The following is an 18065-nucleotide window of genomic DNA, read 5'->3' on the forward strand; positions in this document are numbered from 1 at the left end:
TGTGAACTCAGCACAAAATACTTTAAGGAGTTTAAAGCCCAATATTCATCTTATTTAAACCAGCATTACTATGCTTAAGTTAAAGCAGCTCTGACAATTTACTGTAGCTAAGGATGTGGTGATTAGCTATTTCCATTGCTTGGAAAAGCACAGGAAAAAAAAAAAAACTGATTTTTTTTTTAGAATTCCTTTAACAAAACTGAACAATATTTTATTATACATTGTTTATGTGATTCTTAGAAATGTGCAGAAAAGAACCCTTTGGAAAGTAAACCCAGAAATTTTTTTTCTGAATGTTATCTGACATTTTTTTTCATTAGTAAACAAAGTTTAGTTCAATATCAGATTATCCATTTTGTATGAAGCAGAATTCAAATTTCTGCTTTTCTCATTAAAAAGGGGATGTTCCCCTTAGATACAAAGTAAGGTGGACTATATCAAAACCTCTTCCAATTCAGTTTCAGTTCTTCCCCTATGGTATCCCAATTCTCTGTTCAGACTTATTTCTATATTTATTTTAGAAGTCACTCTTCCAGGATCTCATGATGTCTTTAGCACATGGATGGAGTACGGTGTTTGATGCCAGGAATGCAGTGCAGGAAGAAAAAAAAATTAGAAGAACTCAAAAACCAGAGAAAAGTTAAAAAATGAACAAAAACACTAGGCTTCAAAAATGAGCAACCACAGTGGGGTTCCACTGCAATTTGATTATGTAATAACCTCTTTTCTTCTCCCAGAAGGTAATGCAGAGTTGTGAAGTTCAAATGTAGTACAGAGGATCTTGTTTGTTAGAGTGGAAACAAAGTGACAAGCTACTTATAATGCCAGACCTATTTCTGATACTTTGAGAGAAACATGGATATTGTGTTTTGAGTGTTCATTTTAGTTTTATTCAGTTCTAGGAATAGAAAGGCTTTGCCACTCTCCCAGTGTGCACACAACAAAGGTTAAACCCTTCCCAAACACTGAGTTTACTTTAGCTGTAAATTATATACCACCACAGAGGAGCCTGGGATGTCTTCTGTGAGTGAAGAGCTGTCAAACTGGTTTATAGAGAAGAAATGCTCTCCAATCTTTTCCTTACTATTTCACATGGATCAAATTCTTCCACCTTCTTCCACTGCATGGTGCCTTACGCTCAAGAGCAACCCTACTAAAGGATACAGTATTACAAAATTTGAGGAAGATCTGTCAACTCTCACCATGTTTTAATCATGGGGATTGGACTGAGTCAAAAGTTTGTTTCAGATTTCAACCTGTGCTTTCTTCATAATGAAGGTGGTTTGGATGGTCACTAGAGTCAGAGATAGGGATTAGTACCTACCCACAGAACCAGACTGAGCCATCTGGCAAGTTTTGGTATTGGACATTCAGCATGTGGTTTTCTGTGAACCGGTGTTTAATGAAGAGTACCCTGGGCCTTTCTGAATAAAATTACAGGAGACTATTCAGCCACAGTTTGTCTCTCAACTGGTCTTGGGACAGGTATTTTTGATAACTGAAGAACTGTGCAATTTCAGCTTCTTTCCACTAACATGTTGAAATTGTCATGACTATGCAATGTAATATAAAGACATATTAGTAATTTGGAATTCAGGGGATAGAGATAAATTTTGCAATAATTACTCTTGATCTAAAATAGAGATGTACAAAGTTTTCTGGATGGATAATTCTGTTCAAAATCAATCAGATCAACTACCGATTTGTAAATAAATTACTTCATATTAAAATACAAAGCAGCTTTCTGTGAGTGGAGAGTCTACTGTGAGTGGAGTCTAGTATACACATTTTAAAGGTTCTGCTTCTTTTCACTAACATCATGTCTTTCTGGGGACAAATGTTTAGGCAATTACTGTAATTATGATAAGGACTCCATTTTCCATGAGAAGTACAGAGAAGGAGTAGTCACACAGGACTGTATAATTACATTTATTCCCAATCCCCCCAAGTAAATCTTTCACTCAGACAGCATGAGATTGTTTATTTGATACATCAGTGTTAAAATCACACAAACACACGTGGAGGAAAATTAGGAATTAAATTATGTCTTCTCTTTGAGTCCCATTAGGGAAACTGAAGGGAGCAAAGAGAGGACAAAGTAATGTGAACTCAGTGTGAAGGAATGTAGCTAATGTTCCTTATCTGACCTCATGCTGAGCCACAGCACCAGCGTGAAGCAGTTCTTCTATAGCGTCATCCTCATACCCCAGCATGCTCTTCAGTATCTCCACTGTGTGTTGTCCAACAAGTGGAGGGGGTTTTGGATGTGACACAGCAAATTCACTGTATCTGACACCTGGTCCTGAAAAAAAAAAAAATAGGAGGGAAATTAATTTCCAGAGTGACTACCCATATTAATATTGAACTGTCTATGTTAGTTTAAAGGAAAGTACCTCATTTTCACACCAGTTGTAATCACAGTCATTTTCATAGAAATGTTATACTCTGAAATTACAGACTAAAAAAAGATTCCGGTTTGCAATAATATACCAATAAGCCAGTTTTAAGTAGTTCACTCAAATGCAGAATTACTGGATAATCACCAATGTTAAGAAAGTCTTCCATTTTTTCCAGTGATATGTGTATCAGGGTGCTTTGACTCATATTACATCACCAGTCTTCCACTCTCTGCTACCTGAACAGCAATGCCCAGCCCACTCAGAATGCGATGCAGAAATCCCCACATTTCTGCAACCCAAGGCAGCACAAGCATAAGGACACAACAAAATGTCATGTTAACACACTTTTACTGATGTCAGAGCAGTGCACAGACAATGGGTAGCACCATCTCCAGCTGGCAGCAGATCAAGTACCTCTGTGATGTGCTCCATTATCCTGCAGTGACATAGAACTGACAGCACGCATAGACATGGTATTTCCCAGCTTGGTTTACATTTTTTATCAAAAATACAACTAGCAGTAGCCATAAGAAAATCAACAATGATTTATTTGCACTGGCAGGAATAATTTCAAAAGTGAAAATCTGGAAGCTGGCAATGATATGAAGACTTCTCTATCTTCTGTTGCAGGAAGTCAGATCTCATGTTTTAGTGATGCTCTGTAGTGAACTGATTTCAGTGTAGTTCCCTGCAGACAAGTAGCTATACCCTTACGAAGTCGCAGGGGAAACCCTGAAATAATAAAAGGAGTTGGCAGAGCAAACGCAGGTCCAATCAGTATGATTACTACTACGTTTCTCCTTTATTCTGTGTAAGATGGCAGGTTTTATACACTCTGTATTGTTTACACTTTTAGATACATTCTCATTGGTATATGGCGCAGGAAAGAATGCAAACACCTATTGTTTAATAAACTGTTTAAGGTAGCTGCTATGTCCACACCAAGTACTATACTTGTTAACTGCTATGAAACCCTTTGACCCTTGCGACACCTTAAGTGAATATTTCTACTGCGACACACTCTTGGCACTAATTTCCATCTGCGCCACAACCTCACAGGCCTCAGTGCCACGGCCTAGAGGCCTAGCATATTGCTCAGTCTGGATGATTCAAGTACAACTCATCTCCTACAAATCCCCGTTTTTCTTTTGAATCAGCCAGACTGAGGCTAGAATATATCTTAGCTTATCTTAATTTAACTGAACTGAATTTAATTTAATTTAACTATCATTTACATGCTACAATCCAAATAGAAATCATGCCCTCCTTTTCTCAGAAATTCTCTTATAAATCCTTCCTTTTCATCCTGAACCATCCAAACTGAGGCAAAGGCACGACTTATTTTTCGTACACATGCTAACAAACAAGGCACTATTATTGAAATAGCTATGATAACAATAAAAAGAAGAATACTAAAATGAATCAAATCTTAATCCTAAATTCAACTTATATTTAAATCACACAGAACTCATTCCCAATATTAATATAACATTAAAAACACAACTCAAAACACAATTCAACTTATACTTAACATTAAATGCAACTTATACTTAACAATATCTAAACCTAAATCACACAAAGATTAATATTAACGCAACATCAAACACAACCTCAAACACAACTCAAACACAACTCAACCTGGATCCAGGTATATCAAATCAAACATTCACTCAAACATTCATTCCTGTTTCAGGACACTAGGTCTTTCTCCCATACTATGGTGGGTGTCACTTTGCTTGTGTGTTTCATTCCAGCTGCTTCCAGCTGGGATCTCCCAGCCGCTTCCAGCCGGTCCCAGCTCTCCCCCTTTTTCTTTTGCAAGGGAAAGACAAGGGGAAAAAAAGAGAGGGTTCGTGCTGGGAGTTGTTTGTTTGTTTGTTTGTTTGTTTGTTTTTTAATCTGTCGTGTGGGGGTGCAAAGTCGAGGGTTTGAATCGTCACTGTCTTGCAATGGTTGTAAATTGTCATTGTTCAAACAGTTTTTGAGCAGCATACAAGGTGAAAATCTGAGGGTAACTTTCTGAGGTAGAATGTGTGCATTTGGGCTCAGCCAATTCAGATGTTTTCAAAGCTGACCACTGTATTTTATATTCCGGAGTTGCTGTCAGCTGTTACTTGACAAAGGAAGAAGGGAATGGTGCTTCTCCGACTGCCACACTTGAGGATGACATGTTTCGTGGCTCTCTAAAGTATTTGTAGATGTGCTACTTTGGCAAGTGTCGAACTTTGATGATGCATTGCACTTGCACTCCGTGTGTGGAATTGCTGTCACTGTCTTTCATGAGACAAAGGGACAGGGTGGTCTGCTGTTGTCTCTGTCGCTGCGGCAGCTGCACTTGTCGTGACTGGCTCTCTCTTCCGTGCTGTCTTCCCTCGCGGCACTTGCTCTCCCTCGCTGCTGGTTCTCGCACAGGTGAGAGAGGGAAGGGGGGGAGGGGCGGGGGCTGTTCTGCATCGCCGCCATCTCCACCCTCAGCTCCGCCTCGGTGATCCGCCCCTCGGGTCCGCTCCGTCCCACCTCTGGCTCCACCTGAGCTCACGTCATTTGCCACGCCCCCGAAGGGGACGGCGGAGTCCCGTCCTGCTCCTGCGCAGTTGGTCTGGCAAGCGGAGAGGACACTTCCGCCGCCTGTGTCACATGATCCAGGACTTCCGGCAGGCTCAACCGCACCGGCACCATTACAGTTTTCACCGGACACGTGTCACAATGTATTAAAGAGTTCGTGATTTTTGTGCACGGCTGAGAATCTGATTTTTCAGCCTCCGCCCCCTCAAGCAGCTGAATGGCAGCCTCGACAGCCTTTCTCTCGGCAGAAACAGCCTGCAAGGTAGTTACAAATTTTTTCCCGACTGACGCCGTTTTTGGCGCGAGTTTCCTGTCTCTGCCGCCTGAAATCGCTGCTGTCAATTCCCCTCTTCTCGTGGCCCACAGAGCCAAGTGTTTTAAGTCCCTTTCTTTTAGTTTTTCACCTCTCATTGAGAGGAAATTTGGCAAAAGCCGCGTGGCCGCATTCAATCTGTTTCCATGTTACCTTACTTATCTGTTGTTTTTCACCGCAGCTCTCCTCCCGCGACGGTGGCACCTCTGTCAGGACCGACCCCTTCGCTCCGTCCAGCCATGGCTGACCGAACGCAGAGGCTTCACGGTGCTCCGCACTTCATTGGAGGCTTCATGCACCAGAGTCACTCCCGATACCCGCAGGAGGAGGCTAACGGCATCTTCAGGAATCCAGATTCAAAAATTAAAACAACCGATCAACAACCGCATTTAAGCACAGGGTCCCTGCCATTTCGGGCGCCACACGAAGTCGCAGGGGAAACCCCGAAATAATGAAAGGAGTCGGCAGAGCAAACGCAGGTCCAATCAGTATGATTACTACTACGTTTCTCCTTTATTCTGTGTAAGATGGCAGGTTTTATACACTCTGTATTGTTTACACTTTTAGATACATTCTCATTGGTACATGGCACAGGAAAGAATGCAAACACCTATTGTTTAATAAACTGTTTAAGGTAGCTGCTATGTCCACACCAAGTACTATACTTGTTAACTGCTATGAAACCCTTTGACCCTTGCGACACCTTAAGTGAATATTTCTACTGCGACACACTCTTGGCACTAATTTCCATCTGCGTCACAACCTCACAGGCCTCAGTGCCACAGCCTAGAGGCCTAGCATATTGCTCAGTCTGGATGATTCAAGTACAACTCATCTCCCACACCCTTACTACCAGACTCAGAAAGGAGAATGAGCCACAAATTTACGCTGGGATCAGAAGTATGTACTCAGCACACGCATAGAAAGATTACCTGCCTTATAGAGAAAGAGAGAACAATAGTTTCCTCAACTGCTAATTGAAAACCCTTCTTTAATACAAAACTGAAAAACCTTTGATGCTATTGGCAAAAGGATTCCTCTATTAATAGTAATGGCTTTTATTACCTAATGAAAAGATTTTACAAAAAAGATTATATTTCATTATATCAAACACCAGCTTTACTTTAAAAGGCAAAGAAATACAAAGAACATTTCAAATGCCTGAACAGTGTTTGATTGATTTCTGAAGAAATAGAATATTGACCAACAAGGGAAGTGAACCACAGGATGAACTGATAAATTTACTACATAAAGCTAGTACTTATTTGAGGAGAGATACTGATAAAGGTCAGTCAGGATGACAAAACATTTTTTTTTTATTGTTTTTTGCCAGTCTTCATGAACTGTAATCAACTGTTTAATACAGTAAAGTATCCACCTCTGGGAAAGACAAAATAAGACAATAGGTGCCTAGAAAAACATTTTTTTTCCAAGATGATTTGGTACATTTCTGATAAGTATGCTCCTGGAAGAAGAAATGGTTGGGCTTGATGATCTTAAAGGTCTTTTCCAACTCAGATGATTCCAGGATTCTATGCATGGTTTCTGAGTTTAAAAGGAAAAGCAGTTAGAATTGTGGAATTGCAGACCAAATAATTTAACTTCAAGTTCCATTCAATACTGGAAAAAATAATCGCAATGAAAATACTAAACAGATGAGTAACAGCCAGCATGTACCTCTTAAGAACGAATAGTGTATGTGATCTAGATATAGAAGTTTAGTTCTTTAGACACTCTTTAGAGACACGGAAGATGAAAGTACATGCTTAGAGTGTCTTTTAAGACACTAGTAAATGAGTAAACCTGGCCAGATGAATTATGATTGCCACTGTTTCTCCATCAAGGAAAGGGTAGCTTTACCATCCAGACATCAAGTCAGGTGAGATGACCCTCTGTCATGATTTAACTCCAGCCAGCAGCCAAGCTCCCCACAGCCACTTCCTCACTCCTCCACCAGTGGGATCAGAAGGACAATAAGAATAGGTAATGGTAGAAAACTCACATGTTGAGATAAAGACAGGGAAAGTAAAAGCCTTGCACACAAACAACAGAAATTCTCTACTTCCCATGGGCATGCAGATGTTTGGCCACTTCCAGGGGAGCAGGGCCATGTAAGAGTGACTTGGGAAGACTGCCAACACTCCAAATGTTCCCCACCTTCATCCTTCTTTACCCCACTTCATATACTGAGCTTGATGTCATACAATCTGGAGTGTCACAGAATCTGGAATGTCACTTTGGTCAGCTGTGGTTACTTGTCCTGGTCATGTCTCCTCCCAACCTCCCATGTGCCCCCAATCTTACCAGTGTGGCAATATGAGAAGCAGGAAAGGCTTTGTGAAAGCCTTGCTCAACAATTAAAAACAAACAAACAAACAAACAAACCTCTATATTATCAATCCTGTGTTCAGCACAAATCTGAAACACAGTCCCATGCCAGCCACTGTAAAGAAAATTGCCTCTACCCCATAAAAGACCAGCACACCCTTCAACCAGTAGGACGCCAAATCAAGATTTGACTTTCAGAAAGAAAATTCTCTGCTATTTTCCATAAACTGACTGAAGTAACAAAGCCTAGATAAACCCAAAGCCAAGTGCAATACTGAGAGGGAAATCATATTCAGAGAATTGTTTCTTGGGATCTTCTAAAACAGAACATTTTAAGTGAGCTCCAGAGGAATCTGTTCAGCATGAAGCACCTATTAGTTTATTTTTAGCTGGATGGCTGATGGAACTCAGATCTTACCTGCTCAGCTTTCTGAGGACTTCAAAAGCTAAAACTTCCTGTGAAGCACATTTCACGATGACTAGGCTACATTGGTGAAATGGTCTGATAAAAGAGGGTGAAATTCAATACTGTCAAGGGGAAGGAATTATGTTTCATTACATAAATACAGAGCAGGGGACAAACAGGAAAGTAGGAATAGTGAGGGGTTATTCTAGATCACGAAGTGAAGATGAGTCAACAACATCATGCTGTTGTGAGCATCAAGGCAAGCATCGTACAGGGGTGTACAAACAAGAGAGATGCCTGCAGGATACATGAAATAATCCTTTTGCTTTAGTTAAAGCTGGCAAGTCACAGCTGGAGCAGTGTCTGGTGTGGGGCCCCCACTGCACAGCCATCTGGAACACCTGAGAGCTTCCACAAGACAGCAACTGAAATTTTCACAGGAAAAATGACAGACTGAACTAAGTGGGATCATGGACCTAAAGAGAAAGGCTAGAGAAAAACATTTGCAAAACTATTTTCAAAAAAGGTAAAGAAACCCCACCACTACCACTAAAATAAACCCTAACCATCTCCCACCCCCCAAATCCATGCAAACTTCCTGGAAGGAGGAAAGAAATCCTTTTTCATATCCACGATGAGAAATACTTGACTTAAATTGCAACAAAGGAAACTGTAGGAATCAAAAAATAAACTTTTATAATGGTAGAGGTAGCAAAATGCTACCATGAAAAACCCCTGAAACAAGCCATGGGAGGAGGCTGTGGAGTTTGTATCAATCCAGTCTTAAGAAAGGAGATTTATTCTAGAATAGTTGATCCCACAGCTGATCCCTGGGGCTTGCTGGTGGATTAGATCTCTCACAGACCCTTTCACCCATTAATATATGTCCCTTTCACCCACCACAAAATGAAAGCTAAGAAACAGCTCACATAAGGGATAAATTTTCTATTGACTTTTTCCTCTGATTCTACTCACTTCAAGCACAGTGTTCAGTTTTCAGAGGAAACCTTCAGTGAGAGATCAGTAAATTTTAAAAGGAAAGGTGACATCATCAGGCAATATTTGTATTAATTCCTCTTCTTAGGAGTGAGTAGGAGCCCCAGGAGAGCAGAACTGGCACTGATGCAAGCCACAGGAATGATCTCTGTGCCAACTGAAATGCTTGTGACAATAATTTCAAAGTAAAAATGCCCTTTAGAGATTTAGTAGTCTAGAAATTCAACATAGCCACAACACTATTATGCAATTTTTATTAAAAAGAAAAGACACAAAGCAATCTTATTTCAGGTGTGTGTATCTGGAAACTCTTTACCCTGAGAAAACAGACTCTTAAATATTTAGTAGCTACAGACTTTTCATTTGCTTGTGCAAATTTTTGCTAACATAAAAATTGTGGATCTCAAACCCTGAGAGTTTTTGCAGTGATATTGAAAGACGCAGAATAAAATCTATAAAGAGAGAAAACCAAAATTGACATTGTGTGCAACAGACAGAATGCTCCATGCTTCCCAAAGAAAATTAATCTTACAAACTAGAGCATGCTAGAAAATTGCACAGCAATTATAAAACCGATGTCTTCCTTGAGCTTTTATTGTTTGATGCATAATTCATCACGCTGCTTTTCACTTTGATAGAGTTATAAAGTTATCTACATTCATTCAAAGGAGCTACTTGCTAATGATCCATCATTAACGATTCTCTGTTCTTTCCTTGTGTAACTTCTACTTGGCTTCTGTGTCAATTAGGAGGGTGCAAAGCTTGCCAGTCAGGCTTCAGCAATCCCACGCTCCTACTGAACAACGCTCCAGGAAAGCAACCAGCAGAATGCTATGCAAATGCTAATTAAACACAACTGCCTTATGAGGAAACCATCCCTAGAGGCAGAGAGAGGTGAACTGTTTTAATTAAGGTCAAAAGCATTTGCATGTGGGTGAGTTACAGAAGCCTTGCAGAGGAAAACAGGCCTTTGCTGGGGTAGAAGCAGGGTGACTGGTGAGAGAGTGTAAGGTGGTGGTCACCTGGGCATCCTTGCTGCCAGCAGGACACTCTATTCAGGCATGAAGTTAAGGGGGCATTTACTGTCACCTGAAAAAAGCAATGAAAGAATGAGTGGTAGCTGTAATTTACCTTTGTCCTGTTAAATTAAAAGGAGTCTGTTTCTCTTTTTGCTATGATCATCACTGACAGTAAAGCAAAGAGCTCTCTCACACATTTAAATTCTAAGTTAATATTTTATTATCATTTTTATTTTGACACATTGCTAAAATACATGCTGTGCACACCACATAACCTACAAGAATTAATAGTGTGACAAATCAAAATTTTTATCAGTTGCAATGACAGTGACAATTGTACCAAGACATCTTGAATACTTGAACTGAGCCTCATCGTAATAAATTCTTTTTCTTTGGGGCCTATCTGCTATGGCACTGCTATGCACCCCACTGAGGTCTTAGTTAAAGACACATCAAACACATTAAAGCTAAAGAGAAAAATGAGATAAAACCACTGAAACAGGTCCAGAGGAAGGATTCTGCAAGAATGAAATGCCTTTAAACATTCACTGTAAACAGATGAATTCACTGCTGTATTCACCCTATACAGCAGGCTTTGGAACATGCCTCTAGGCATTGCTGAGATTTGGGGCTGCAGAAGCAAAGTCAGTTTGAATCTACAAGCAGCAGAAATTAAAGTTGAATTTGAACAATATTAAATGTACAAAGCATAGTATATAAAAGTGGATAAACATAATAATCTTTGCTTTGTCCTGACAAATAGCAGTCCCCGAATAACACATTTTCTACAGCACAGGTTAGAGCATATTGAAGCAATTTAACTCTCAAACTATGTAGACAAAATCAGGCCTGGGGACAGCCAAGCTCAGGAGAAAAGTCACAATTATTTGTTATTATTCAAGTGGGACAAGGGAAAAAGAAAGAAAATTTGAGCTAATGGATGTGTATTCTTCTCGAAACATATAATCTACCTTTGCAAAAAAAGAGCAATGCAAAACACAGCACCATTTGTTTGTTAGTTCTACCCTACCATACAGTGTATTTTATACAGATGTAGGAATCACATGAAAACAAACAGTATTTGGTTTGCAATGCAAGGTTTTGGCTACAGGGGCAGCTTCTGGCAGCTGCCAGAAATTTTTCCTATGTCCAATGAAGCCAATGCCAGCCGGCTCCAAGACAGACACCCTGCTGAACAAGGCCAAGCCAGTCAGGGGCAGTAGTTCTGGGGCTATATATTTAAGAAGGGGAAAAACCCTGCAGAACAGTAACTAGAAGATAGAATTCATAAGGTATGAGAGAAATAGCTCTGCAGATGCCAAGGTCACTGAGGAAGGAGGGGGAGGAGGTGCTCCAGGTATCAGAGCAGAGATTCCCTTGCAGCCTGCAGTGAAGACCACGGGGAGGCAGCTGTGCCCCTGCAGCCCATGGGGGTCCACAGTGGAGTAGAGACCAATCTGCAGCTTCTGGAGGACCCCAAGCCAGAACAGGTAGATGCCTGAAGGAGGCTGTGACCCAATTGGAAACCCACACTGGAGCAGGCTCCTGGTGGGACCTGGGGACCGGTGGAGAGAGGAGAGAGGAGCCCATGCTGGAGCAGGTTTGCTGGCAGGACCTGTGACGCTCCAGACATCCACACTGTAGCAGACTGTTTGAAGGGCTTCAAACCATGAAAGGGTTGGAGCAGCTCATGAAGAACTACAGTCTTTGGGAAGGACTCATGTTGAAGAAGTTGGTAGAGGACTGTATCCCTTGATAAGAACCCCACACTGGAGCAGGGAAGAGTGTGAATCCTCCCACTAACAAGGAAGGAGCAGCAGAAATTTGTGAAGAACTGTCCACAACCCCCCATTCCCCACCCTCCTGCACCACTGTGGGAGAGAAGGTAGAGAACTGGGAGTAAAGTTAAAGCCAGGAAGATGGGAAGGGTAGGGAGGAGGTGTTTTTAAGATATAGTTTTATTTCTCATTATCCTACTGTGACTTGATTGTAAATAGAGTAATTATTCCCCACTTGAGTTTGTTTTGCTCATGACACTAATTTTTCTGTGTCCTTATCTCAACCCCTTCCCCTGACCAGCAGAGGAGGTGAGTGCTAGAGCAGCTTTGGTGGGCAGCTGGTGTCAACCCACCGCACAAACAAAACATGCATGCCTCTTTCAATAACATGGTGTTGCTACACAGCAGTTTTGCAGTTCCAATGAAATATCATCAACAGTTAAGAATGATGGCCCAGAACCAATGCATTTGCATGCAGATCCCTTATATGCTACAGGTCAAGTGTTTGGAGCATGCAATCAGCTGGTTATGAAACTGGCCTGAAGGAGATCAACACAAAAGAAACAGTGATTTTTAAGGCAATGAAAAGGAAAACAATACAAAATATGTCCATGAGAGGGGCTTCATGGCTACTGTGAAGACCATATGCGTGTTGGAAAATATGTGTGTAGGGATATGAAACGAGGAGTAGACCAGGACAACTGCCTTTTGAGTGGTTTCTTCCCATTGGTCCCAGCCATGATTTCTGTCAATCTGTTATTCCCAGCTGAGAAGATGGTGTCCCCAAGCACACAGCACAGCACAGCTTGGCTACACCACTTTACACCAGGCTTTTTCCCCTGGTAAAACTCAAAGCAGAAGAGTACACAAGACAAAAAACTTCAAGATAAATTAATTGCTAGTATGAGTAGCGCACACAGACTTCAAAGTAATCTTCAGAATTAATGGCATACTTGATCTCAACTGGAAAATTCTCATTTTTTTTCTTTTTCTTACCATAGAACTCAAAGTTTAGGAGCTTGGGACCCTTTTTGGGAATCTGTTTAATTTCTGGGAAAAAATATGTTCTTTTTGCATTACATCAGAGCAGGTGATCTATGTTTTAAGGACAACTCATAATAGATTGGGAAAAAAGTAACTAAGGAAATAACATTCAGAGTCTTGCCCCCCCCTTCCTTACTGCTGCTTCCACTTCCTCCCCCACTTAGAGCACAGTCACACAAAGTGTATGCTTGGCATCCAGCACAGCTGAGAGGGTGGAAAACTTTGGCAGGATTAGTAGGAATCAGTAACTGAGACTGGAGAGGATGGACAAACTTAAAAATGGTAATAAAAAACGTAAACCTTGTTCTAGGTGCCATACAAACACACATATAAATCATCAGTAAATACTAAACAGTAACATTGATAGGGCTGTAAATAGCATCAATACTAGAAATATCTACAAGCCACCTTTTCTCATTTGGACAATTCTGACTTCTGTGGAAGAGGTGTGAGGACAGTCCAGCTGCACACAAGTCAAGAATTTTAAAACAGAAGGATTGTGAGAAGAATGACTTGACAGGCAAAGTGCAAATATATATTATCTGTGATAGCCATGATGAGTGTTTAAAAATGAGACCACTTTTAAACCAACACTTAGGCATTGAAAGTATCCCCTACACAACTCTGAAAATCCCTCGCCAAGTACATCTATAAGAGTACTTTCTCACCTGAAGCTGCATGTATAGAAATGCATTAAAAAAAACATTTTATGTATTTCCTATCAACCAACATCCTGGATATAATCAGTGTAAATACCACTCAACATTTATTTAACTCTTTACATCTTCAAAGAATCACAATACTAACTGCTGGAGTAAAGGAAATAATTTATCAGTCAGTCTGGTTGCATATTTGAGAGTAATCCCACATAATTTTGCAATCTGAGTAACACAATTTTGTAATAGGACTCTTGGCACCCAAAAGCTTTTAAAAAAGTTGCTGTATGGTGGTGTCTATTCTTCCCACATGCATCGCCTCACAAAGCTGAAAATTTGGCCCAACTTTTTGTATGGACTCACATGGTCCCACTCCTTCCTAAAACCCCCAAAGACCACAAGAGAAGATTTAAAGAAAGACAGGAAGGAAGATGACCAGTAAGAATACCCAGAGGAAGCAATTTTAAAGAACCATAAATTCCCTGGGCAATAATCTGTAGCTCCATTTCCTAAGGAAACAAGTTTATGGGTCTATGCTGTTTTTTTAATCATCTGTTCATCTGCTTTGTCCCCGCCACACACAGTAACTTCTGAATCTGTCAATCTTGACATAAGTGTAGAAATCTCAAGATAAATAAAGTTCTTAACAGTGTTGTGAAAAATGGAAACTGCTGAAGGACAGGTGCTCAAATAACTGCCCTGATGACATTAAAAACAAAACAAAACAAAACAAACGAAAGAAAAACCCCAAAGAATGCAGCTGTTATATATTCTGTTTGGAGGCAAATGGCTTACCAGTAAGTACAGACAAAGCTCTGTCAGATGCATCTAGCACATACTGTACTCCTCTGGGGAGACAAGGCTTATAGGACACAAGGATAGTTCAGGTCATCTTAAGGATTACACATAGAGTTTATCAAGGATATAAGTTTGAAGGAAAATGATATTAGGTCCTGAACTTCTTCTAAGTATCTTTTCTACAGTACTGTGGAAGGTGTGTTCTAGGGGTTTTTTATTGTTCTTGCAGTAAGCAGCTGAAGAACTACGTGGTAAAGAAAAGTTACTGGGAGAAACCCTGCAAAACTCTAAAAAGAAAATCCTACAGACACAAGCCTAAACTACTGAAAATCCAAGCTAAAAACATAATTTGTCTCAAGTCAAAATGTAATCAATACAAAACGCAATATATAATCCCACCACAGGATGCTTGTAACCACAGGCTGTGTAGTTAATGCAGAAATTACAGAGCAAAACTGAACTTGAACTAACTACACAGGAGGTTAGATCATAGTATGATCACGATGGTCATTTCTAAGCAAAAAAGTATGAATTTCTGAAATGCCCATAAGCAAAACTGTTTCCACGCAACAGGCCTGGAGTTAAAATGGCCTATCTGAATCTTCTGTGATACTTAGAAGGTCAAGCCGCATACAGTTTCATGTTGCATCTTTACTGTAAGCCCAAAGGCCTTAGCTGCTGTATCATTTGGAGAGTAATTAGAGAGCAGTATGCTTACATGCATGGAACAAGAAAAATCAAAATGCTACCTGAAATGAGCCTCTTGTAAGGACAGAGCATTGCCTAGTTGCAACACACTCACATGATCTGGAAGGTGAATCATGCCCCCAGCTGAACAGGAAGGCAAGCAGCTCCTGGAGGTTCTCCTACTGAGCCTGATGAGAACTATTTCCAAGTCTCATGCCTTGTGGTTAGAGCGAGCCTGCATGTTGGAATAAGACACGCCAGCCAACCCAGAAAGTGTCTGTATCTCCTCAGTACACCAATTTGTCCTTTCCTGTGCCCTGTCTCCTGCTATAAGTTAGATTCTTTGGCTCTTCAGAGACACAAAATGTATTCCTCTTGGCCAGCTGCACATCATCAGGTGGGAGTGGGAGCAGATGAGCTCTTCTTTGCAGATGAGCTTTTCCTTACTCTTTAGGCAACCAGCTGAAGCCCAGATACATGAAGCTGATAATTCAGGGATGCAAGGCAAGGCACACTGAAGGACATCCATAGCCTAATCCAAAGTCTGGGTATAATTTGTTTTGCTTATTCAAGGGGCACTTTTTTGGGATAGGAGGATTTAAGCTTTCTCCAAACAACTGGTGAAAACAACTAAAAATTAAAAACATTTGGGCCTTCCATTAACACAAATTCAAAAGAATACTCAGAAAGCTTTCCTAAGCAACTTTTGAAAATGCATTTCTTGTTCTGAACCACTCTGACAAGATACACAAGCCTGATATTACAGCTCCTAAGGAACATTTTTCTGTGGCCTGCCCTTTAAGTATTTCTCTTAGTTATTTCTGTACCCTTCTGTAAGCCTGGACATCACAACACACTACAGATTGTTTTGCAGAAGATAAATAATTTTTTCTATGTCCCTTTTTTATGCCTCTAAAAAGCAGACTCTTTTCAGTACATCTTGTAATGGGAATTTGTTGAAATGATTATTTTTGATGGCTCCCATCATGCTTCTTTAAGTCTCTTTTCAAAACCAGAGGTGTTTGTTGCACAGTCCTATTCCAGCATTCCTGTCTGATGATATTAAACCCCACTGTAACATCTCCTTTGACAGCAATGGTTGGCAGCCAGAACAGAAAGTGAACTGGATGGCAAATGGTCTGTGCCAAGAGCAGTTTACCAAATTGCTTTGCTTAAGTTCCCTAACCTCACCACAATCCACTGGTGTATTAGTACAGGTTACTTATTAATTTATATAAGATGATTAATGGCTTGCAACATCCATCTTAGCCCATCAAGAGAAAGAAACTGAAAAATGAAAGCCTTCCTCAGTCCAGCTGTAGCAGAACTACTTTCAGTCACTTTTTAAGACTTTTACATTGATTAATTTTTTCTCAACAATCCCTTGTTTTAGCCAAAGTCTTAACTCTCAGAAAGAGTATATAATTTTTAAAAGGCAAAGATTAGACATTTAGATAGATGTCAATTCATGTGTCTGTCATGTGCTGCATGGATATTACCACGCTCCTTTATTCTGTATGTCTTCAGATTGTTCCTCTGTGGCCACAATACAGGCATATAAACCTCCACACTTGGAAAATTCAACAGTCATTTGATACTTTCTTGCCTGGTTGGTGACCCACACAGAATAAGTATCTTCAGAGTGAGTATTAAAACAATAGGAGAAGCCATCTGTTGCAGCACAGCCAAGGAAATTCTGTTGGTTGAAATTCTTCAGCACAGACGAGAGCCAGGTAACTCTGTTTGAGCACCATGGAAATATTTGGAACTCAATTGTCAAGCAATGCATCTATGATTAAGTAGGGCTGAGCACTGAGCACAGCCTGATCATTCTTCCAAAAGCTCTTCCACTCCACTCTCCATTTACTTCTGCTGTCCCCTGTGTAGCAGAATGAGGCCCCTTCCTGTGCACAGGGACTTTCCCTGGCAAAGGAAGATGGGAAGGGATTTGATACTTTGTTTTGGATTACTTGAAGAACTGCAAATTAAATTTTTAGGTCTTTTTGGGTAAGGTGCCCAGACTCCTTGAGGCATAGGCTACTAAAAATGCTGGCTGAGTTTTGAAAAGCTCTGTGAAATCTGGGACAATTCTTTGAGTGTCACACTCGAGACATCTTTAAAGGGGCCCAGTTTCCAGTAAAAGCTGAGGACATTTGAAAATCTTTCCCTTTCAAGGTGCCTCAATTTGACTGTGCAGAGACATCTGGTATTCAAAGTAGACAAGAAGAGAGAGTACCCTTCCTTGAGCAGAGGAAAATAAAATTCTAGACATATAATTCCTCTCAGCCATTTTTTTTTTCCAATTTCATATTTAAAAGAAATCATCAGGGTAATCTTAAGTTCTTTAAAGGGAAGCAGTGTGCTTAAATCAGAGTCTGTAAATGGGGTTGAAGAGAGAACACTGCAGATTAGGCTGGGTTTTTCCACTGATTTGTAATTTGTAAGTGACAACTTGATAATTCTGTCTCAGGGTGGAGGGCTGGGAACAGTTTTTCTTACTTTCCATTGTCTGCTGCCAATCCCTGACATGTGATATTCAACTCAACTTCTTGCAAATATCAAAGCAGTATGGGCAGGAGAAACAATCATGTCAAACCAAACAGCCTTCAGTATGGTTTTGGTTCTGCGGGTATGCCCGTGCAAGCGTGCGAATGTCACTTAAGTATAGCCTGGTTCTCTATCAAAATTCTTGTGGTTTCTAACATTTGCCAGCCTTTACTCCATCAGAAGGATTTCAGTTTTGTGTTCTACCCTACAGTGGGCAAAAGAGTCAGAAATCATCTCTCCTTCCCGGCAAAGACTAGAGCAGGATTAACAACCAAAAATTTAAGTCAGACACACCCATGAAGAGGAATGAGGCACAAGGTTAGGAAGCCATCCAAAGAATGGTTGCCTACCTGCTTACTAAAGTGAATCGAACCAAAGTCTTTTCTTGCTCAAGAAGACAACTGAAAAGCTGGGGAATAGAAACTAAAATCAAAATGAAATCAGCTATGCTTAACCAATACCCCACCTTAAATGTGCACAGATCAATTTCATAAAATATTTCCCCGTTCTCTCCTTTTCTTTCTCTTAA

At 40.5% G+C, this 18065-nt stretch overlaps 1 protein-coding gene and 1 long non-coding RNA gene across 7 annotated transcripts in view; one reads left to right on the plus strand and one right to left on the minus strand.

The window, feature by feature from the left end:
- Nucleotides 1-1914: 1914 nt before the first annotated feature.
- SUGCT (succinyl-CoA:glutarate-CoA transferase) overlaps nucleotides 1915-18065 on the minus strand; it is a 326113-nt gene continuing 309962 nt past the window's right edge. For 3 of the 6 annotated variants that reach the window (XM_066190930.1, XM_066190894.1, XM_066190848.1), the window contains one exon: nucleotides 1915-2302. In XM_066190930.1, the coding sequence (XP_066047027.1) occupies nucleotides 2219-2302 (84 nt within the window). In that variant the 3' untranslated portion in view covers nucleotides 1915-2218. The remainder of the gene's footprint in view (nucleotides 2303-18065) is intronic. The other 3 variants (XM_066190874.1, XM_066190975.1, XM_066190949.1) reach the window with 3 other exon arrangements.
- Nucleotides 4661-5914, plus strand: LOC136293867 (uncharacterized). The gene is made up of 2 exons (XR_010722269.1): nucleotides 4661-5226; nucleotides 5459-5914. It is a non-coding gene; the product is annotated as an uncharacterized lncRNA (long non-coding RNA).

This window comes from Chamaea fasciata, unplaced genomic scaffold, assembly GCF_029207755.1.
Source record: "Chamaea fasciata isolate MVZ Bird 193981 ecotype frontalis unplaced genomic scaffold, bChaFas1.0.hap1 SCAF_1, whole genome shotgun sequence".
Lineage (NCBI taxonomy): Eukaryota > Metazoa > Chordata > Aves > Passeriformes > Sylviidae > Chamaea > Chamaea fasciata.